Source organism: Pseudophryne corroboree, chromosome 10, assembly GCF_028390025.1.
Source record: "Pseudophryne corroboree isolate aPseCor3 chromosome 10, aPseCor3.hap2, whole genome shotgun sequence".
Taxonomy (NCBI): Eukaryota; Metazoa; Chordata; class Amphibia; order Anura; family Myobatrachidae; genus Pseudophryne; species Pseudophryne corroboree.
This window is the reverse complement of record NC_086453.1, coordinates 309,177,109-309,200,745: the sequence shown is the minus strand read 5'-3', so window position 1 is coordinate 309,200,745 and position 23,637 is coordinate 309,177,109. Positions and strand designations below refer to the sequence as shown.

At 47.2% G+C, this 23,637-nt stretch overlaps 1 protein-coding gene across 4 annotated transcripts in view; it reads right to left on the bottom strand.

Moving 5' to 3' along the window:
- The window catches only part of CEP104 (centrosomal protein 104), a 232,639-nt gene that overhangs the window by 112,618 nt on the left and 96,384 nt on the right, over positions 1 to 23,637 (bottom strand). For all 4 annotated transcript variants that reach the window (XM_063943460.1, XM_063943461.1, XM_063943462.1 and 1 more), the window contains exon 12: positions 16,881 to 17,054. In XM_063943460.1, the coding sequence (XP_063799530.1) occupies positions 16,881 to 17,054 (174 nt within the window). The remainder of the gene's footprint in view (positions 1 to 16,880; positions 17,055 to 23,637) is intronic.

The following is a 23,637-nucleotide window of genomic DNA, read 5'->3' as shown; positions in this document are numbered from 1 at the left end:
GTAAGGGACAACATTGACCCCCTGGACCCGGAGTTGGAACATCATCTCCACCATCACCTTTGTGAATACCCTCGGGGCTGTGGACAGGCCAAAGGGCAGTGCCTGGAATTGGAAGTGATTGTAAAGCAGGGCAAACCGCAGGTACGCCTTATGAGGCGGCCAAATCGGAATATGGAGGTAGGCGTCCTTGATATCCAAGGAGACCATGAAGTCTTGTTCTTCCAGGCCTGCAATCACGGCTCGCAGGGATTCCATTTTGAACTTGAACACCTTCAAATAAGGATTCAAGGATTTTAAATTCAGAATGGGTCTTCCCGAACCGTACGGTTTCGGCACCACAAATAGGTTGGAGTAAAACCCCTTGCCGCATTGTGGTATTGGTACTGGAACAATGACATGGGACTGGACCAACGTTTGGATGGCCTGTTGCAGCGTAACTTGCATATTCTCCAAAGCTGGTAAGCTTGATTTGAAAAATCGTTGGTGAGGAGTACTGTCGAACTACAGCTTGGAGCCTTGAGAAACGAGATTTCTGACCCAGGTATCCTGGCAGGAGGTCTCCCAGACGCGTTTGAAGTGATGCAGTCGAGCTCCCATCTCGAGATCCCCTCGGGGTGGGTGAGCCCCGTCATGCTGAGGCCTTAGTGGAAGCAGAACTGGTGGTCTGTTCCTGAGAGCTGGTGCTTGCAGGCTTTCTGGACTTACATCTGGTACCTCTAGTTGCATTGGAGGCACCTCTGGCCTTAGATCGAAATCTGTAAGAGCAAAAGGACTGGACAGACGGCCCCGGGTCGGAGCGTCTTGCCGGTGGGGCCCCAGAGGGGAGAAACGTGGATTTCCCAGCCGTAACTTTGGAAATCCAGGTATCCAATTCAACCCCAAAGAGCCATTCCCCAGAAAAGGGGAGGGATTCCACACTACGTTTGGATTCTGCGTCTGCAAGCCACTGACGCAACCACAAGGCCCTGCGCGCCGACACTGCCATGGCAGACGTCTGAGCATTAATGTTCCCCATTTCCTTGAGGAAATCACAGAGGACACATGTAGTGTCCTGAATGTGTTTTAGGAGGGTCACCAAAGTGACCAAGGGCATATCCCCCGAGAGGCCCCCCTGAATTTGATTGGCCCAGGAATGAATGGAATGGGTCATCCAGCAACCCGCAATGACCGGCCTTTGTGATACACCTGCTGCCATGTAAATAGATTTGAGTGTAGTCTCTATTTTCCTATCCCCAGGATCCTTCATGGTAAAGGAGCCCGAGGCAGGCAGCACCGCCTTTTTGAACAGGCGAGAGACTGATAAATCAACACCTGGGGGTTCCGCTCAAAATTTCCTACCTTCAGGAGCAAATGGGAAAGTGCGCGAAAATGTTTTGTACACTAGGGGGTATATTTACTAAGGTCCCGATTTAATTTGAGTTTGTATTTTTCTTCTAAGTGTGATCACGGGAATTTACTAAACACAAATCTCGGCAGTGTTGGGGCTATTCGTATTGTTTTCCCGGCTGAGTTCACAAATACGAATGAATAGACCATCGGTCAAACACGGCTGTTATTTGATACAACTCTGTAATTTAATAAGAATTCGTATTCGTATTCTCAATCACTGCCGACTATTGCCAAACACTGCCGAGAAGGCATAGAAATCGTAAAAAAAAAAGGAGCTTTCAAATAGACCTGCTTTTTGCTGGCGTGTTCAGATAGTCATGCACGGATCAGTGAGATCCATGCATGCTTATCTGTGTAAAAGGGTCTGAAATAGTTAAAAATAAAAAATAAAAATTGCTCCACTAGGAGAGAAGATAATGCCAGTCGGGGGGACACGTTTATACTGACTGGTCCCTGCGGCCCTGGCATTACCCCCCAACTAGTCACCCCTGGCCGGGGTATCCTGGAGGAGTGCAGACCCCTTAAATCAAGGGGTCCCCCCCACCAGACACCCAAGGGCCAGGGTTGAAGTCCCCACATGCTGGTACTTGTGGTTCTCCAAGTACCAGCAAGTGGGGGAGGCTTGCTGGGATTTGTAGTTCTACAACAAAAGACGATATTCTTTTTTAACACACAAGAAGGCTATCAGCCCCCCATCCACCGCCCAGGGATGGGGAAGGGGGTGTCAGCCTCGGGCTTCACCCCTGGCCCATGGGTGCCTGGAGGGGGGGGACCCTTGATTTAAGGGGTCCTCACTTCTCCAGGGTACCCCGACCAGGGGTGACTAGTTGGGGGGGGGGGGGGGGTTATGCCATGGCCGCAGGGACCAGTATAAAAGTGTCCCCCGTCTGTGGCATTATCTTCTCGGCTAGTGGAGCCCGATGCTGGTTTTAAAAATACGGGGGACCCCTACGTCTTTTGTCCCCCGTATTTTTGGAACCAGGGCTGGCCCAAGAGCCTGATGCTGGTTGTCTACATACGGGGGACCTCAGTCAATTTTTCCCCGGTATTTAAACAACCAGGACCAGCTCAAAGAGCCCGAGGCTGGTTATGCTTAGGAGGGGGGACCCCACACATTTTTTTTTTAACACTTTTAACTGTTTAAACTCTTTTCATACTGTACACAATGAAGCCCTGCACGGATCTCACTGAACCGACTGTGCTTCATTTTGTTATGTCCGGCAGTGTTTTACTAATCACTCCCGTAAAACATCGCCCGACAATACAAATAACATAGACATCGGAAAATACGAAAAACACAAACTCGGCAGCTTAGTAAATTCCCGAAAAGGATTTCAAAAAGTTGCAGAAAAATACGGCCGATAAAATTCGAGTTCAATCTCCCACCAATTCGGCAGAAACACGAATCTTAGTAAATATGCCCCTAGGAATTTTTTTGTCTGGATTTTTCCAGGCCAGCTTGAATAGGTCATCTAACTCTGCAGACTCAGAGAAAGTGACAGTAGGCTTGTTTTGTGTAAAGATAAACGACTGCTGTGATGCAGCCTCCTCTAGAGGGAGCTTTAACACATCCCGTATAGCCAGAATTAGGGGTTCAATATCCGTAGCAGAATCGGGATCCCCACTAACGGGATACAAGTCATCCCCATCCTCCTGTATAGCCTCATCTGTATCAGAGAGTAGAGCAGGTAACCCACGCCTCTGTGGACCTGTATGAGAGAGGGGGGCTGTGCTGTATCTGCCCTAGCAGCTAAATCTGCAACAGCTTGTTGTAGTAGCCGAGTCTTCTGTACATTAGCAGTGAGCTGGGATGACATATCAGACATCATAGTTTTTAGAGACCCTAGCCAGTGGCCCCTTCACTGATTTGTGAAGATTGGCTACATTTTTCACATGACACAGAATCAGTAGATAATGGAGAGAATCTGGTGCGGCATACACTGCACAGCTTGTGTTTACCCATGTTTCACAGTAAGCACAAAAACATACACATACACACAGACCGTTATATTGCAAGCCTGCCCTACTGTATGTGAAAGGAGACACAGAGAGAGAGGACACCAGCACACCCCTAGCTGTACAGCCCTAGAGAGGCTGTCAGCTCACTATATTACAGTAAACACTAACAATTCCTGTCCTAAAGAGGACCCAGATAGTGTATACAATCGGCTCTCCCCCTTTGCTACACCCTGTACCAGAGATCCAGCGTGGCTGAGGAATCAGGAAGCGCTGTGTGCGCTGAGAATGGCTGCAGTAAGCAGAGGAAGGCAACAAAACGCCTCAGGTCCCGCTCTGATGTAGCTCCGCCTCCTCCAATGGCGCCGGAGTTACACAAATATATTATACTGGCAAAGTCTCCGTACAGCTTAAAAACATCACAACAAGTGCTAGTCAAAGCGTTTTTGTGCCAGTCTACACGGGGGATCTTAGCGGGACCCCCCTGGGAGGGTCCCGTATGCCGCGCCCGTGGTCAGTTGCAATTTGAACTGCGGGACCCCCCTAGCGGGGGCCCCTGGTGCGTACTCACCACTGATGTCACCTTAAGGCAGCGTTAGGGGTGTGCAGTGTACTGCGGCTGTGACAGCCAAGGTGCAGTGCCCCGCTGAACAACAACTCCTCAGGACGGTGGTCCTGCAGCAGGAAAGCGGCTCTGCTCCTCGTAAGGCCTCCCCCCCCCCCCCCCCCCCCCAACTCCCACGGTGCAGGTATGCTGTTGCCCAAACAGCATACCGAAAATAACAAACAGAAAAAATAAATTGAAGAAAACTCTCTGGAGCTGCAGAGATGTGCATCCTCTCCTGAGGGCACTTTTTTTTAAACTACCTGTGGGAGTGGGCATAGAGGAGAGGAGCCTGCACACCCAGTTGAAGAAATTTAAAGTGCACTGGCTCCTTTGGACCCTGTCTATACCCATCGTACTAGATTCCCCAATATCCCTTTTGGATGCTAAAGAAATGCTCACTGTTGACTGTGCCCTTCTGCCACCCCCACCTAATTTATTGTCCAATTCAACATTAGCATCTCCAGAGGAGCTACATCATTCTGCTCCTGGTTCTTAACTTTCTGAGGTTGCCAATATACAGTGCATCTGTCACCTAAGTCCAGTGAGAGATGGAATTATACAGAACATATACAGATCAGCAATGGGAGACAATCTATCTCACCTCTCATCGTATGTTCAAATGTCTCAACCATGGACAAATGCTGGTTAAATGACTTAAAAGACTGTATTTTACCCCATCTAAGATGCATAACATTTGGCCCTCTTTTCCACTCTGCTGGTGCATTGGCTCACCCAGGACAGAAAAAATGCACATCTTCTGGGACTTCACATGGATACATCCTTTGCGGAGAAAGGTTTCTTAGCTGATTTCTACAGTGCTGAACACACATTGTACCCCTGACCTGGAGGCAGCAGCACTACTCCACCTATGTAACTATTCAGTCCAGAAACATGACAGATATATTTTGGACAATATCCCAATTGCTACTTGGGCAAGACTTGGAGTCCTACCCCTTGAGACTGTACCGCTCCCTTTTCCCCTGGTCTTCTCTCTGTCCCACACCCCTTTTTCATTTTTTTTCCTTACATTTGAATAACAAAATAAAATAATAAAATTGGAGTATAAAGCGGCTGTCAGGGGCTAACTGGTGAATAAAGGTTGAATACCACTATGTTACAACCAGTATAATTACAAGCTGACAATTCACTCTGATGTATAGATTTGAAATAACTGTGCGTAAGAGTACATATTGTTTTTACGAAAGCAATCCTGCTTTACGATATCTCTCGCTGGAACTAATCACACAGAGGGATCAGGCAACATTAGTGACTTTTACCCCTTTTCTGCTAATAACTCAGGTCCGACCCGGGTAACTGAACCTGTGATTCAAGCCATGTAGTAGTGGCTATAAACCCCATTCACACTGCAGGCTGGATTTGGGCTAGTGGCGGTCTGGATTTGGGCTAGTGGCGGTCTTCCTTCTACCGGCACTTCAAGATGACATCATCGACAAGTGCCGGCTCTCCATAGGCTTTTAACGGTTCACCCTTTTACACTGCAGCCTTACCCAGGTACTTCCTGGGTCCAACCCTGGTAGCTTCCCGGTTAGAATCAAGGACCCTTTTCCACTGAGCTGCGACCCGGGTAGACAGGCAATAACCCGGTTAATTGCGGCGGTAGAAAAGGGGTATTAGTGGTAATACTGAACGGAGTATCCTGAAATGTGACAGCCACGGAGACTGATGGGGAGACGCACCAAGAGAAAGTAGCTACAGCACCAACAATTTTTTTTTTTTTTAAAAGCAAGAATTACCCATACAAACTATATCACCAATGCATTTCTACAGGTTAAAGTTAATTGTAAAGATACTGGAAATTATTTACGAACACTGCTAAAAGATGCAAATCTACACTAAAACATTATCAACCAATTAGACACTTCTGTTAACTGTTTAATCTATATACACATACAGAATTCACAAATTCACAATATCGTCAACAGAGATTAAGAGGAACTGTGGACAGGACATCATGAAACGTATCTAAAATGTTTCACTAAACTTCTATATTGTTTATATATATATATATATATATATATATATATATATATATATAGTATTTTTTTTTATTATTATTATTATTATTTTTATGTCTGCTCAGTATATCAATTCTGACCAGCAAAAAAGCCCATCTGCAATTACTTTTACCATGTCCTTTCAAGTGTACGATTACAAATCCCCTGTGCCACAGCCAAAATCTGCCCATGAAATACTTATGTACCACTGGGAGACCGGCGAGGGGGCTAAGGCTTTCACAAGAAGCTTATTAACTATGTAGACACGTCTGCACTGAAAGGAAACGTATGTGTTTTTTTTTCCAGGCTGGGAGTGCGCGGTGGTAAATAACTGCAGAGGTCTCTAAAGGCAGGGAGTTAATACGTATACACAAAGTGGTACTGTTCCATGGCTGAGCTGGGCTGGAATATCACAGGGCACGTTAGGCTTGGCCAGTTGCTGTGATCATCTGTGAACAAGGCCGTGTATTGTTCAGGCCACACACCCTCAGGGTTTAGCTTTTTACAACATTGATATTTGCATTGTGTTTTTTATGAAGCTATATTGTTGCAGTGCTCTTACGTAAATGTTCTTTCATGTCAATATATGCAAAAGACCGTCCCACAAAACAATTATACATTAAAGTTTTATAGATGGTTCTCATTAAAAGGAGCTGTGTTCATTTTAATTATACCTCAACAAAGGTGCAGTCATTAAAAGAACACATCCGTGTCTCTTTGTTTCATTAAACTATTAGTTCAAGTTCTGCAAATGTTATTTCTTGGAAGCTTATGCACCGCAATGCGCAGGCACACTGCGCGGGAACAAAGCGGATCGCCGTTCAGCGATGGGTTTGTGCGACGGATCCATTCGCACGGGCGATCGCAAGGAGATTGACAGGAAGAAGGCGTTTGTGGGTGGCAACTGACCGTTTTCTGGGAGTGTCTGGAAAAAAGTAGGCGTGTCCAAGCGTTTGCAGGGAGGGTTCCTGACGTCAATTCCGGTCCCGGACAGGCTGATGTGATCGCAGCGGCTGAGTAAGTCCTGGGCTACTCAGAGACTGCACAAAATCTGTTTGTACAGCTCTGCTACACATGTGATTGCACACTTGCACAGCTAAAATACACTCCCCCTGTAGGCGGTGACTATCTGATCGCAGCAGTGCAAAAATCGCTTGCTAGCGATCAGGTCTGACTTACCCCCAGTGTCAGGAATGATGTGTGAACAGCAGAGGAAACAGTGACTCCTACTTTTTACAAGAAAGTACTGCACTGTGTGGGTAAATGCTACTGAATTCTTTAAATCTTTAGTAATACAAGACAAAGAAGGTGGAAAACCCTATGTATTGATAAAAAAAACTACTTAAAATAACTTGTATACATGTGTTTAGTCCTAATTTAAACAGATATTGTAATCAAATTTTAATTTGTCTTTAATGTTGGCAGCATTTTATACAAAACATGCACCTGCTTTATTGTACAGGTTATTCTGATAAGAATAATTCCAAATATTTTCATTGCTGGTCTAACTTAACTCTGCGTTCTACCAGTTAGTAATTGTGCAAAGTACTAGAAAGGCATTAGAAGAATGAACATTAAGAGGGGGTATCCAATTAGTCACGATAACGCGGTATCATGATAAATTAATCGCAAATGTGATAATTCGGTATCCCAATAGCGGCGATGTTATCAGCAATAAGTCTCCATAGGGTTTATCGTGGATTTCTCTTCACTATCTCAGAGCAGGGGATAAGTAATGCAAAATCCCTATATTAAGATAAAAATGTTCGGATTTGGTTCAGAACCCCTGGGACACCCCTCTAATGACTAATTAGCATTTTGAGGTTTTTAATTATTTTTAATTGGTCAATAATGACATGTCGTGTCAAGTGATGGAAATTGGGGTACAATGTATGGGACAGGTGCTTAAGGAGTAGGGGACAAGTGTTTTTAGACTTGCAAGTTGGAGTAATTGGGCCGTTTCCACGTTTTCTTTTTTTAAAGTCCCCTCCGTTTCCTAAAATGACCCAAATATATACTTATACCCATTTTTATGTACTCTAAATTTGATGAGAGCACTTATTTTGCAGAAAAAAAATATCTTTCTATCACTTTTTCACATTTTTAAAAAAAACTGCATATAACAGCCATCTGACCCAATTTAATGACACCAAATAGTTTTATTATGGCCAATAATAGACTTCTATAATGTTATCCTATGTTAGTTTGGCTGTTTTGCGGGTACAGGCAGACTTCCCCACTTTCTCCTATACTTATCTCAGCTTTTGCTGGACAGAATTATATCATGATTCCCGTTAATTGCCATTTTGGAATAGGATAGGTCTCATAAACGGGAGTGCGCATGGTGCAATTAGCCGATTTCTCGGGAGAAAGGTGTGATAACATTAGCCGTGGTCACGGATCGCGTTATCACGGCTAAATGGATACCCCCTAAATGTGGCATTTTCATTTTCAGTATATGGCAATGGTCGGAGAACAGGGGTAAATTACCCCAAATGGGGTAAAAATAAGAATTTACTTACCGATAATTCTATTTCTCATAGTCCGTAGTGGATGCTGGGACTCCGTCAGGACCATGGGGAATAGCGGGCTCCGCAGGAGACAGGGCACATCTAAAAAAGCTTTTAGGTCACATGGTGCGTACTGGCTCCTCCCCCTATGACCCTCCTCCAAGCCTCAGTTAGGTACTGTGCCCGGACGAGCGTACACAATAAGGAAGGATCTTGAATCCCGGGTAAGACTCATACCAGCCACACCAATCACACCGTACAACTTGTGATCTGAACCCAGTTAACAGTATGATAACACAAACGAAGTAGCCTCTGAACAGATGGCTCACAACAACAGTAATAACCCGATTTTTGTAACAATAACTATGTACAAGCATTGCAGACAATCCGCACTTGGGATGGGCGCCCAGCATCCACTACGGACTATGAGAAATAGAATTATCGGTAAGTAAATTCTTATTTTCTCTAACGTCCTAGTGGATGCTGGGACTCCGTCAGGACCATGGGGATTATACCAAAGCTCCCAAACGGGCGGGAGAGTGCGGATGACTCTGCAGCACCGAATGAGAGAACTCCAGGTCCTCTTTAGCCAGAGTATCAAATTTGTAAAATTTTACAAACGTGTTCTCCCCTGACCACGTAGCTGCTCGGCAAAGTTGTAATGCCGAGACTCCTCGGGCAGCCGCCCAGGATGAGCCCACTTTCCTTGTGGAATGGGCCTTTACAGATTTAGGCTGTGGCAGGCCTGCCACAGAATGTGCAAGTTGGATTGTACTACATATCCAACGTGCAATCGTCTGTTTAGACGCAGGAGCACCCAACTTGTTGGGTGCATACAATGTAAACAACGAGTCAGATTTTCTGACTCCAGCTGTCCTTGAAATATATATTTTTAATGCTCTGACAACGTCCAGTAACTTGGAGTCCTCCAAGTCGCTAGTAGCCGCAGGCACCACAATAGGCTGGTTCAAGTGAAATGCCGAAACCACCTTAGGGAGAAATTGAGGACGTGTCCTCAATTCTGCCCTGTCCGAATGGAATATCAGATATGGGCTTTTGTATGACAAAGCTGCCAACTCCGAAACTCTCCTGGCTGAAGCCAGGGCCAACAGCATGGTTACCTTCCATGTAAGGTATTTTAAATCTACCGATTTTAAAGGCTCAAACCAATGAGATTTGAGAAAATTTAGAACCACGTTCAAATCCCACGGTGCCACTGGAGGCACTATTGGGGGTTGTATATGTAGTACACCTTTGACAAAAGTTTGTACTTCAGGCACTGACGCCAATTCCTTCTGGAAGAAAATTGATAAGGCCGAAATTTGAACTTTAATGGACCCCAATTTGAGGCCCATAGACAATCCTGCTTGCAGGAAATGTAAGAATCGACCCAATTGAAATTCTTCCATTGGAGCCTTCTTGGCCTCACACCACGCAACATATTTTCTCCAAATGCGGTGATAATGTTGTGCGGTCACTTCTTTCCTGGCTTTAATTAAAGTAGGAATAACTTCCTCAGGAATGCCCTTCTCTTTTAGAATCCGGCGTTCAACCGCCATGCCGTCAAACGCAGCCGCGGTAAGTCTTGGAACATACAAGGTCCCTGCTGAAGCAGATCCCTTCTTAGAGGTAGAGGCCACGGATCCTCCGTGAGCATCTCTTGAAGTTCCGGATACCAAGTTCTTCTTGGCCAGTCCGGAGCTACCAGTATTGTTCTTACTCCTCTTTTCCGTATAATTCTCAGTACCTTTGGTATGAGAGGCAGAGGAGGGAACACATACACTGACTGGTACACCCACGGTGTTACCAGAGCGTCCACAGCTATTGCCTGAGGGTCTCTTGACCTGGCGCAATACCTGTCCAATTTTTTGTTGAGGCGAGACGCCATCATGTCCACCTTTGGTTTTTCCCAACGGTTCACAATCATGTGGAAAACTTCTGGATGAAGTCCCCACTCTCCCGGGTGAAGGTCGTGTCTGCTGAGGAAATCTGCTTCCCAGTTGTCCACTCCCGGGATGAACACTGCTGACAGTGCTACGACATGATTCTCCGCCCAGCGCAGAATCCTTGCAGCTTCTGCCATTGCACTCCTGCTTCTCGTGCCGCCTTGTCGGTTTACGTGGGCGACTGCCGTGATGTTGTCGGACTGGATCAACACCGGCTGACCCTGAAGCAGCGATTTTGCCAGGCTTAGAGCATTGTAGATCGCTCTTAGCTCCAGTATATTTATGTGAAGAGACGTCTCCAGGTTTGACCACACGCCCTGGAAGTTTCTTCCCTTTGTGACTGCTCCCCAACCTCGTAGGCTGGCATCCGTAGTCACCAGGACCCAGTCCTGTATGCCGAATCTGCGGCCCACTAACAGATGGGCAGTCTGCAACCACCACAGGAGAGACAACCTTGTTCTCGGTGACAGTGTTATCCGCTGATGCATGTGCAGATGCGATCCGGACCATTTGTCCAGCAGATCCCACTGAAATGTTCGTGCATGGAATCTGCCGAATGGAATCGCTTCGTACGAAGCCACCATCTTTCCCAGGACTCTTGTGCATTGATGTACTGACACAGTTCCTGGTTTTAGGAGGTTCTTGACAAGTTCGGATAACTCCCTTGCTTTCTCTTCCGGGAGAAATACCTTTTTCTGAACCGTGTCCAGAATCATGCCCAGGAACAGCAGATGTGTTGTCGGGGTCAATTGAGATTTTGGAAGATTTAGAATCCACCCGTGTTGCTGAAGCACTACTTGTGTTAGCGCTACACCGACTTCCAGCTGTTCTCTGGACTTTGCCCTTATCAGGAGATCGTCCAAGTAAGGGATAATTAATACGCCTTTTCTTCGTAGAAGAACCATCATTTCGGTCATTACCTTGGTAAAGACCCGAGGGGCCGTGGACAACCCAAACGGCAGCGTTTGAAACTGATAATGACAGTCTTGTATCACGAACCTGAGATACCCTTGGTGTGAGGGGTAAATCGGGACATGTAGATAAGCATCTTTTATGTCCAAGGACACCATGAAGTCTCCTTCTTCCAGATTCGCTATCACTGCTCTGAGTGACTCCATCTTGAACTTGAATTTCTTTATGTACAGGTTCAAGGATTTCAGATTTAGAATAGGCCTTACCGAACCGTCCGGTTTCGGTACCACAAATAGTGTGGAATAATACCCCTTTCCCTGTTGTAGGAGGGGTACCTTGACTATCACCTGCTGAGAATACAGCTTGTGAATGGCTTCCAAAACCGACGTCCTTTCTGAGGGAGACGTTGGTAAAGCAGACTTTAGGAACCGGCGAGGGGGAGACCTTTCGAACTCCAGCATGTAACCCTGAGATACTATCTGCAGGACCCACGGGTCCACTTGTGAGTGAACCCATTGATTGCTGAAAATCTTGAGTCGACCCCCCACCGTTCCTGAGTCCGCTTGTAAAGCCCCAGCGTCATGCTGATGGCTTTGTAGAAGCCGGGGCGGGCTTCTGTTCCTGGGCAGGGGCTGCTTGCTGCCCTTTCTTACCCTTTCCTCTGCCTCGCGGCAGATAAGACTGTCCTTTTGGTCGCTTTTTATAGGAGCGAAAGGACTGCGGCTGAAAAGACGGTGTCTTTTTCTGTTGGGAGGGGGTCTGAGGTAAAAAAGTGGATTTGCCGGCAGTTGCCGTGGCCACCAGGTCCGAAAGACCGACCCCAAACAATTCCTCTCCTTTATATGGCAATACTTCCATATGCCTCTTGGAATCCGCATCACCTGACCACTGTCGCGTCCATAAACTTCTTCTGGCAGATATGGACATCGCGCTTACTCTTGATGCTAGAGTACAAACATCCCTCTGAGCATCTCGCATATAAAGGAAAGCATCCTTTAATTGCTCTAGAGTCAATAAAATACTGTCCCTATCCAGGGTATCAATATTTTCAGTCAGAGAATCCAACCACACTACCCCAGCACTGCACATCCAGGCTGAGGCTATTGCCGGTCGCAGTATAACACCAGTATGTGTGTATATACTCTTCAGTGTAGTTTCCAGCCTCCTATCTGCTGGATCCTTGAGGGCGGCCGTATCAGGAGACGGCAACGCCACTTGCTTTGATAAACGTGTGAGCGCCTTATCCACCCTAGGGGGTGTTTCCCAGCGCGCCCTAACCTCTGGTGGGAAAGGGTATAATGCCAATAACTTCTTGGAAATTAGCAGTTTTCTATCGGGGTTAACCCACGCTTCATCACACACGTCATTCAATTCCTCTGATTCTGGAAAAAATACAGGTAGTTTTTTCACCCCCCACATAATACCCCTTTTTGAGGTACCAGCAGTATCAGAGATCTGCAAAGCCTCCTTCATTGCCGTGATCATGTAACGTGTGGCCCTATTGGAAAATACGTTTGTTTCTTCACCGTCGACACTAGATTCATCTGTGTCGGTACCCGTGTCGACTGACTGAGGTAATCTGAGACGCCTGAACCGGTACTAACTGGTTTGCCGGGCGTCTTATTTCGTCAACTGACTTTTGTAATGTGCTGACATTATCACGTAATTCCATAACTAAAGCCATCCATTCCGGTGTCGACTCCCTAGGGGGTGACATTACCATCATCGGCAATTGCTCTGCCTCCACACCAACATCGTCCTCATACATGTCGACACACACGTACCGACACACAGCAGCCACACAGGGAATGCTCTAATCGAAGACAGGACCCCCTAGCCCTTTGGGGAGACAGAGGGAGAGTTTGCCAGCACACACCAAAAGCGCTATAAATGTATATAAACAACCCTAGACGGTGTTGTTTACTATATATGCGCTCTTAATATATAAATATCGCCAATTTATGCCCCCCTTCTCTTTGTTACCCTGTTTCTGTAGTGCAGTGCAGGGGAGAGACCTGGGAGCCTTCCTCACCAGCGGAGCTGAGCAGGAAAATGGCGCTGAGTGCTGAGGAGAATAAGCTCCGCCCCTTTTTCGGCGGGCTTTTCCCCTGTTTTTAAGAAACTGGCCTGGGTTAAAATACATACATATAGCCTTAATGGCTATATGTGATGTATTTATTTTGCCACTAAAGGTAATTATATTGCTGCCCAGGGCGCCCCCAGCAGCGCCCTGCACCCTCCGTGACTGAGTCAGTGAGCCGTGTGACAACAATGGCGCACAGCTGCCGTGCTTTGCGCTACCTTCAAGAAGACTGAGGAGTCTTCTGCCGCCTGCTTTCCGGACCTCCGTTCTGCCGTCTCTTCAGCGTCTGTAAGGGGGATCGGCGGCGCGGCTCCGGGACGAACCCCAGGCTGACCTGTGTTCCGACTCCCTCTGGAGCTAAGTGTCCAGTAGCCTAAGACTCCAATCCATCCTGCACGCAGGTGAGTTGGAAATCTCTCCCCTAAGTCCCTCGATGCAGTGATCCTGTTGCCAGCAGGAATCACTGAGATTGAAACCTAAAAAAAAAAACTTTTCTAAACAGCTCTTTAGGAGAGCCACCTAGATTGCACCCTCTCGGACGGGCACAAAAACCTAACTGAGGCTTGGAGGAGGGTCATAGGGGGAGGAGCCAGTACGCACCATGTGACCTAAAAGCTTTTTTAGATGTGCCCTGTCTCCTGCGGAGCCCGCTATTCCCCATGGTCCTGACGGAGTCCCAGCATCCACTAGGACGTTAGAGAAAATGAAATTCCTAGGGATAATGGACAGTCGCCATGCCGAGAAAGAGCCCCGTCCAGCACCGGACGGCTCGCAATGTGACGTCACACCGCACTCCCTCCTGCCCACCCTGCGCTGTGCTCCTGGCTGCCCTGTGCTGTGTTCCTGGCCGCGGTGTGTAACGTGCTGACGTTACACCGCGCACCCTCATGCCCATCCTGCGTTGTCCTGTCCTCCCGCCTGCGGCCCGCCAACCCACAAACAGAACTGGAAGTGTTCTGTGACTGACCGCTCACGGAGTTCCACTGGATCAGACAGTGGCCCACATAACAGTGGGAAATTCCCACTGACATTACTGAGGTGAGGATGTTACCATCTGTCTCCTAAAAGTCGTGTCCCCCCCCCCCCCCTCATCCATCTTTCTTACATTCATTCTGGTGTTTTGGGAGAAGGTGTTAATTAACTCATTCATCGCCAAAAAATAATTGGCGAAAATAATCAATCAATCAATAAATAAATAAAAAATGTATATATCTATATATACACACACATATATACACATATACACAGTATCTCAGAAATGTCATATAAACAGTGATAACCAATACATTTGCACAATAATATATGATTTCCTTCCTTTCAAATCAAGAGGGTAACGTCGGCGTATCTAAATATGTTTTGGGGTGAATAGTAAAAAAGTTCCCTGACCCCTGGTATATGGTATTCATTTTTATAGTTGAAATATAGCACTTCTTTGATCTCCTACTCAATACCCTGAACATACAAGGATTTTAGATTTTAATGCTAGTACAGAGCATGTAAATGGGGGCGACTGTGGACCCCAATTGTTCCCAATGTCACCATTCCACACTTGCTTGCAGCAGAATTATGGGATGTTTTTTTTGTGGGGACGGGGGATGGGGAGGGTTGTCTGCTCCATTTCTTCTATTCAACACTAGTCAAATGCATTTAGGTCTGCGGAGCACCCATCACTGGCCTCTATGAACACAGGTGCATGTTCTTGTACCACCATGTGCCGAACATGTCCCCATTTCATATGAAGTGTCACTGGTGCTTGAACTTGTGTTCTTTAAACATCAGCAGGTACCCGTGCCTGAAGCAGGTAGGTACAGTGAACACTTAGCAATGGTGGGCAGGTCACGAAACTAGTATGTTATAAGATTCCAACATTCAGATTGTCAACACAGGATTGTCAAAATAGCTTGGATGTGGACATTCAGAATGTCTATGAGTCAGTGCCGTAACTAGGTATTTTAGCGCTGTGTGCAAGAAATGGCATTGGCGCCCCCCCTACGCAAGACAGGAGCAGTGCGCGCCGCAGGTGCGCAACAAATATATAGGGATGTGGCTTCATGGGGGAGGGGCGTGGCCACAAAAGAATGACAATTCATACTACGGTGTATAGTAGTCTCCTCTCCATTATTCAAATTACGCTGCACAATAGCGCCACTACACCAGGTAGAGCCCCTTTTTACACATTACAGCACATGACGTGCCTTTTTACACATTATGGCAGACAGCGTCCCCCTGTTTACACATTACGGCAGACAGCGTCCCCCTTTTTACACAATACGGCAGACAGCGTCCCCTTTTTACACATTACGGCAGACAGGGTCCCCCTTTTTACACATTACGGCAGACAGCGTCCCCTTTTTACACATTATGGCAGGCAATCCCCCTTTTTACACATTACGGCAGGCAGTCCCCCTTTTTACACATTACGACAGGCAGTCCCCCTTTTTTTACACATTACTGCAGGCAGTCCCCCTTTTTTTTTTTTACACATTACGGCAGGCAGTCCCCCCTTTTTACACATAACGGCAGGCAGTCCCCCTTTTTACACATTACGGCAGGCAGTCCCCCCTTTTTACACATTACAGCAGGCAGTCCCCCCTTTTTACACATTACGGCAGGCAGTCCCCCTTTTTTACACATTACTGCAGGCAGGATAGAGAGAGAGTGTGTGTGTTATACTCACCACCATCGTGCGCCTCTCCTCTCCACACCTCTTCCGTCTTCCTGCGCTGCGCTCTTGGCAGCGCAGGGCATTTGTGAATGGGCTGGGGGCGGGCAGGGAGAGACGTCATCTCTCCCAGCACACGGGGGGAGCAAAGGGGGAGGTGTAGCGCTGCCCGGCTACCTATGTGAGCGGTAGCCGGGCAATGCAGCTGTGGGCCGGCCGGTGACAGCGAGACGCGGCCAGGAAACCTCAGAGTGGCGGCGGCCCGGCAGGTGTTGCTAGTGGACCTGCGCCTCCAGTGCATCTGCGCTGTGTGCAAGGCACCACTAGCACACACCTAGTTACGGCGCTGCTATGAGTGTCTCCATGTCGAATTTCACAATGTCAACACTGACACCATGTCAATATTATGAATGTCAGCATTCTGAACCATTCGACAGTACAGTGTCAGCATTCAGAATGTTGACTATGTGACTACATACCCATGAAACCGGCATGGTGTACCATACTACCTCCAAGATTTACTGTAATAAATGTATTAAGAAGAAGGGGAAACTATGAAAGATCTGATTTGTTACTCGAGAAATCCACTGGATGCTGTTTCCCCAATGTTAAAAAATTAGTTCTATATAAACAACACTGCTAACCAGTGTATTTCTGCCATAAGGCAGCAGAAAAGATATTTGTAACAATTTATAAAAACTTCTTACTCACAGCTGTTAGATAGTAACGGTGTAGCGCCCACCTGTAGGAGGGATTGCATTTTTTAATCACCCGATAAAACAGAAATGCTGTTTAAATACCTGAATGAAGTTGGCTGCGATCACCCTGTGCCGGTTGGCAGTGTCCCCAGTCCTGGAGAGCAGGTCGGGCAGGGTTTTCTCCACACACTGTACCGTCTCCCCTTTGCCTAGCTTATGCTTTGGAATATAATTAGTGATGATCATTTTTAGGAGTCTCAACGAGGCTTGGAAGACCTGATTAAAAGAAAAGAAAAACAAACAATCAGAACACAAAGGCACTAATGAAAGGCTAATACAGTGGTTCCTAAACCCAGTCCTCAAGGCACCCTAACAGTCCAGGTTTTAAGGATATCCCTGCTCGTGCACAGATGGTATAATCAAACTGACTGAGGAATTAATTAAGTCATCTGTTCTTAAGGGGTTGGGTATGGTTTACTGGCGTCTGTGATCCCGGCGTTCAGCATGCCGACGCCAGGATTCTGGACGCAGAATGCAGGTGGGGGGCGAGTGCAACAAGTCACCTTGCAAGCTCACTCCACTCGCCATGCTGTGGGCTTAGTGGCAAGCTGCACTCGCCACAGGTTCTATTTCCACTCTATGGGTGTCGAGGACACCTACGAGTGGGAATAGTCCCTGCTACTCGGCATGCTGACTGACGGGATTAGGAGGGGGCGGGATGTAGGTGCCGGTAATGTGACCGGAAGTTCGCCTTGCCAGGACTGCGAGGCCACTACACATCACGGTCTTACACTCGGGGAGTAGGGCGGATAAGATGTCCACCCCCTTCCCTTGATGCTCGTCCCGTTCGCGGGTCTTTTCACTATAAAAGGTATGGATTGTTTTGCATGTTATTTGTATCACATTGAAAAAGGGGCGCCACGGGCCCGAAAAGTTGGGATCTCTTTGATGTGATATATTAAAACACCGCTTTCTTCACTAACTGCTGAGAGAAGTCCTTGAGTGCCGCCGCATGCTGGGAATTTGGTATATACCCACACGCACATATACTGTAAATAACGCAGTTATCATATATACACCGATATTCAATTACCCAGACATCAAGTCAGGTGTGATGTTTCACCTCTGGGGGCTATCTAATTAGCCCCGATAAGCCGGATCGTGCCGCGGCTTACCAGGGATTTTGTTTCACCTGCCTCCGGCAGGCTAAGCAATATCCCCGATAGCAGCCCCGTTTTCCTCCGAAAACGGGACCATTTCACCCGAAAACACACAGGTTTCACTGAACCTGTGTGTTTACGGGTGTAAAAGCACATTTTACCGGCCGAGCTAATCAAATAGCCCAACCGCAGCACCCGAAGAAACATCTGGGTTTTTTACTCCCAATGTCTCTTCGGGGCAAATTGAATATCTCTAATAGTATGATATATCGCTTAGGGAGTACGCTTAAGGTGGATAGGGGAAACTCAGTACAGTAGAAATTAGGCGCCACTTATGTTTTTAACCAGATACAAAAATGCCAGCTCTCCGATTGGTTGATATGGGTTACGGCAGTTTATTAATTAAAAACCCAAATTATACCTGACCCAATATTTACACAACTTATGGGTAGTTTGCATCCCTGCCTGTGTCAAATGACGCAAGTGGGAGGGGCTCTCCTCCCTCTATCAATTCTCTCCTGATAAGCGGCGCACACACCGCCGTCGGCAGTGTTAAAATTGTCACACATTGCCTCAATAGATTAGAGGGTAATTCTGAACCCGCTGGCAATGCACAGAAGAAATCAACAAATAATTGTTGTTTTCCTCTAAACCGCTGACTGCTAAGAGGAAAGCTCCATTTCTTGTGTCCTTTTCTCCCCACTGAAGAATGAGCCTTAACCCCTTTAGCACTCGTAATGTTCAATATGGACAGCCATAGGGCATGCGCATTAGCCATCAATATGTTGGTGGCTGCATTAGGCTGCCCGCAACTAGGCAGAGGAAGACACCACAGGACTATATATATGTGCTGTATATATAAACAAATAGGTAGTAGGTCCAATATATTACTGAGTTTTTGCATTATTTTAATATATACAGTGCATGTATATACTGTGTATATATATATATATATATATATATATATATATATATATATATATATACATACACACACACACACACACACACACACACACACACACATACATATACACATACATACATACATACATAAAATAAGAATTTACTTACCGATAATTCTATTTCTCATAGTCCGTAGTGGATGCTGGGAACTCCGTAAGGACCATGGGGAATAGCGGCTCCGCAGGAGACTGGGCACAAAAAGTAAAAGCTTTAGACTAGCTGGTGTGCACTGGCTCCTCCCCCTATGACCCTCCTCCAAGCCTCAGTTAAGATACTGTGCCCGGACGAGCGTACATAATAAGGAAGGATCTTGAATCCCGGGTAAGACTCATACCAGCCACACCAATCACACCGTACAACTCGTGATCTGAACCCAGTTAACAGTATGATAACCGTAGGAGCCTCTGAAAAGATGGCTCACAACAATAACTATATACAAGTATTGCAGACAATCCGCATTTGGGATGGGCGCCCAGCATCCACTACGGACTATGAGAAATAGAATTATCGGTAAGTAAATTCTTATTTTCTCTGACGTCCTAGTGGATGCTGGGAACTCCGTAAGGACCATGGGGATTATACCAAAGCTCCCAAACGGGCGGGAGAGTGCGGATGACTCTGCAGCACCGAATGAGAGAACTCCAGGTCCTCCTCAGCCAGGGTATCAAATTTGTAGAATTTAGCAAACGTTTGCCCCTGACCAAGTAGCTGCTCGGCAAAGTTGTAAAGCCGAGACCCCTCGGGCAGCCGCCCAAGATGAGCCCACCTTCCTTGTGGAATGGGCTTTTACAGATTTTGGCTGTGGCAGGCCTGCCACAGAATGTGCAAGTTGAATTGTACTACAAATCCAACGAGCAATCGTCTGCTTAGAAGCAGGAGCACCCAGCTTGTTGGGTGCATACAGTATAAACAGCGAGTCAGATTTTCTGACTCCAGCCGTCCTGGAAACATATATTTTCAGGGCCCTGACTACGTCCAGCAACTTGGAGTCCTCCAAGTCCCTAGTAGCCACAGGTACCACAATAGGTTGATTCATGTGAAACGCTGAAACCACCTTAGGGAGAAATTGAGGACAAGTCCTCAATTCCGCCCTATCCGAATGAAATATCAGGTAAGGGCTTTTATAGGATAAAGCCGCCAATTCTGATACGCGCCTGGCTGAAGCCAGGGCCAACAGCATTACCACTTTCCATGTGAGATATTTCAAATCCACTGTGGCAAGTGGTTCAAACCAATGTGATTTTAGGAACCCTAAAACTACATTGAGATCCCAAGGTGCCACTGGAGGCACAAAAGGAGGCTGTATATGCAGTACCCCTTTGACAAACGTCTGAACTTCAGGCACTGAAGCCAGTTCTTTCTGGAAGAAGATCGACAGGGCCGAAATTTGAACCTTAATGGATCCTAATTTTAGGCCCATAGACAATCCTGCTTGCAGGAAATGTAGGAAACGACCCAGTTGAAATTCCTCCGTAGGGGCCTTCTTGGCCTCACACCACGCAACATATTTTCGCCAAATGCGATGATAATGTTTTGCAGTTACATCCTTCCTGGCCTTGATCAGGGTAGGGATGACTTCATCCGGAATGCCTTTTTCCTTCAGGATCCTGCTGGAGCAGGTCCTTCCTTAGAGGTAGAGGCCACGGGTCCTCCGTGAGCATCTCTTGCAGCTCCGGGTACCAAGTTCTTCTTGGCCAATCCGGAGCCACGAGTATCGTTCTTACTCCTCTCCTTCTTATGATTCTCAGTACTTTTGGTATGAGAGGAAGAGGAGGGAACACATATACCGACTGGAACACCCACGGAGTTACCAGAGCGTCCACCGCTATTGCCTGAGGGTCCCTTGACCTGGCGCAATATCTGTCCAGTTTCTTGTTGAGACGGGACGCCATCATGTCCACCTTTGGTTTTTCCCAACGGTTTACAATCACTTGGAAGACTTCTGGATGAAGTCCCCACTCCCCCGGGTGGAGGTCGTGTCTGCTGAGGAAGTCTGCTTCCCAGTTGTCCACTCCCGGAATGAACACTGCTGACAGTGCTATCACATGATTTTCCGCCCAGCGGAGAATCCTTGCAGCTTCTGCCATTGCCCTCCTGCTTCTTGTGCCGCCCTGTCTGTTTACGTGGGCGACAGCCGTGATGTTGTCCGACTGGATCAATACCGGTTGACCCTGAAGCAGAGGCCTTGCTTGACTTAGGGCATTGTAAATGGCCCTTAGCTCTAGGATATTTATGTGAAGAGACGTTTCCATGCTTGACCACAAGCCCTGGAAATTTCTTCCCTGTGTGACTGCTCCCCAGCCTCTCAGGCTGGCATCCGTGGTTACCAGCATCCAATCCTGAATGCCGAATCTGCGGCCCTCTAGAAGATGAGCCTTCTGTAACCACCACAGGAGAGATACCCTTGTCCTTGGAGATAGGGTTATCCGCTGATGCATCTGAAGATGCGATCCGGACCATTTGTCCAGCAGATCCCACTGAAAAGTTCTTGCATGGAATCTTCCGAATGGAATCGCTTCGTAAGAAGCCACCATTTTTCCCAGGACTCTCGTGCACTGATGCACTGACACTTGTCCTGGTTTTAGGAGGTTCCTGACTAGCTCGGATAACTCCCTGGCCTTCTCCTCCGGGAGAAACACCTTTTTCTGGACTGTGTCCAGAATCATCCCTAGGAACAGTAGACGTGTTGTTGGAATCAGCTGTGATTTTGGGATATTTAGAATCCACCCGTGCTGACGTAGCACTACCTGAGATAGTGCTACTCCGACCTCTAACTGTTCCCTGGACCTTGCCCTTATCAGGAGATCGTCCAAGTAAGGGATAATTAATACGCCTTTTCTTCGAAGAAGAATCATCATTTCGGCCATTACCTTGGTAAAGACCCGTGGTGCCGTGGACAATCCAAACGGCAGCGTCTGAAACTGATAATGACAGTTTTGTATCACAAACCTGAGGTACCCTTGGTGAGAAGGGTAGATTGGGACATGGAGATAAGCATCCTTGATGTCTAGAGATACCATATAGTCCCCTTCTTCCAGGTTCGCTATCACTGCTCTGAGTGACTCCATCTTGAATTTGAACCTTTTTATGTAAGTGTTCAAAGATTTTAGATTTAAAATTGGTCTCACCGAGCCGTCCGGCTTCGGTACCACAAACAGCGTGGAATAATACCCCTTTCCCTGTTGTAGGAGGGGTACCTTGATTATCACCTGCTGGGAATACAGCTTGTGAATAGCTTCCAATACTGCCTCCCTGTCGGAGGGAGACGTTGGTAGAGCAGACTTCAGGAACCGGCGAGGGGGAGACGTCTCGAATTCCAATTTGTACCCCTGTGATACTACCTGCAGGATCCAGGGGTCCACTTGCGAGTGAGCCCACTGCGCGCTGAAATTCTTGAGACGGCCCCCCCACCGTGCCCGAGTCTGCTTGCAGAGCCCCAGCGTCATGCTGAGGACTTGGCAGAAGCGGGGGAGGGCTTCTGCTCCTGGGAAGAGGCTGCATGGTGCAGTCTTTTTCCCCTTCCTCTGCCCCGGGGCAGGAACGAGCGGCCTTTTTCCCTCTTGCCCTTATAGGGACGAAAGGACTGGGTTTGAAAAGATGGTGTCTTTTTCTGCTGAGAGGTGACCTGGGGTAAAAAGGTGGATTTTCCAGCCGTTGCTGTGGCCACCAGGTCCGATAGACCGACCCCAAATAACTCCTCCCCTTTATACGGCAATACTTCCATATGTCGTTTGGAATCCGCATCACCTGACCACTGTCGCGTCCATAACGTTCTTCTGGCAGAAATGGACATCGCACTTACTCTAGATGCCAGGGTGCAAATATCCCTCTGTGCATCTCGCATATATAGTAATGCATCCTTTAAATGCTCTATAGTTAATAATATACTGTCCCTATCCAGGGTATCAATATTTTCAGTCAGGGAATCCGACCAAGCCACTCCAGCGCTGCACATCCAGGCTGAGGCGATCGCTGGTCGCAGTATAACACCGGTATGTGTGTATATACCTTTTAAGATATTTTCCAGCCTTCTATCAGCTGGTTCCTTGAGAGCGGCCGTATCAGGAGACGGTAACGCCACTTGTTTTGATAAGCGTGTGAGCGCCTTATCTACCCTAGGGGGTGTTTCCCAACGTGCCCTAACCTCTGGCGGGAAAGGGTATAGTGCCAATAATTTATTAGAAATCAGCAGTTTTTTATCGGGGGAAACCCACGCTTTATCACACACCTCATTTAATTCATCTGACTCAGGAAAAACCACTGGTAGCTTTTTCACACCCCACATAATACCCTTTTTTGTGGTACTTGTAGTGTCAGAAATGTTCAATGCCTCCTTCATTGCCGTGATCATGTAACGTGTGGCCCTACTGGACATTACGTTTGTCTCGTCACCGTCGACACTGGATTCAGTATCCGTGTCAGGGTCTGTGTCGACCATCTGAGGTAACGGGCGTTTTAGCGCCCCTGACGGTGTCTGAGACGCCTGAACAGGCACTAATTGATTTGTCGGCTGTCTCATGTCGTCAACAGTTTTTTGCAAAGTGCTGACATTGTCACGTAATTCTTTAATTACTACCATCCAGTCAGGTGTCGACTCCCTAGGGGGTGACATCACTAACACAGGCAATTGCTCTGCTTCCACATCATTTTCCTCCTCATACATGTCGACACAATCGTACCGACACCCAGCACACACACAGGGAATGCTCTGATAGAGGACAGGACCCCACTAG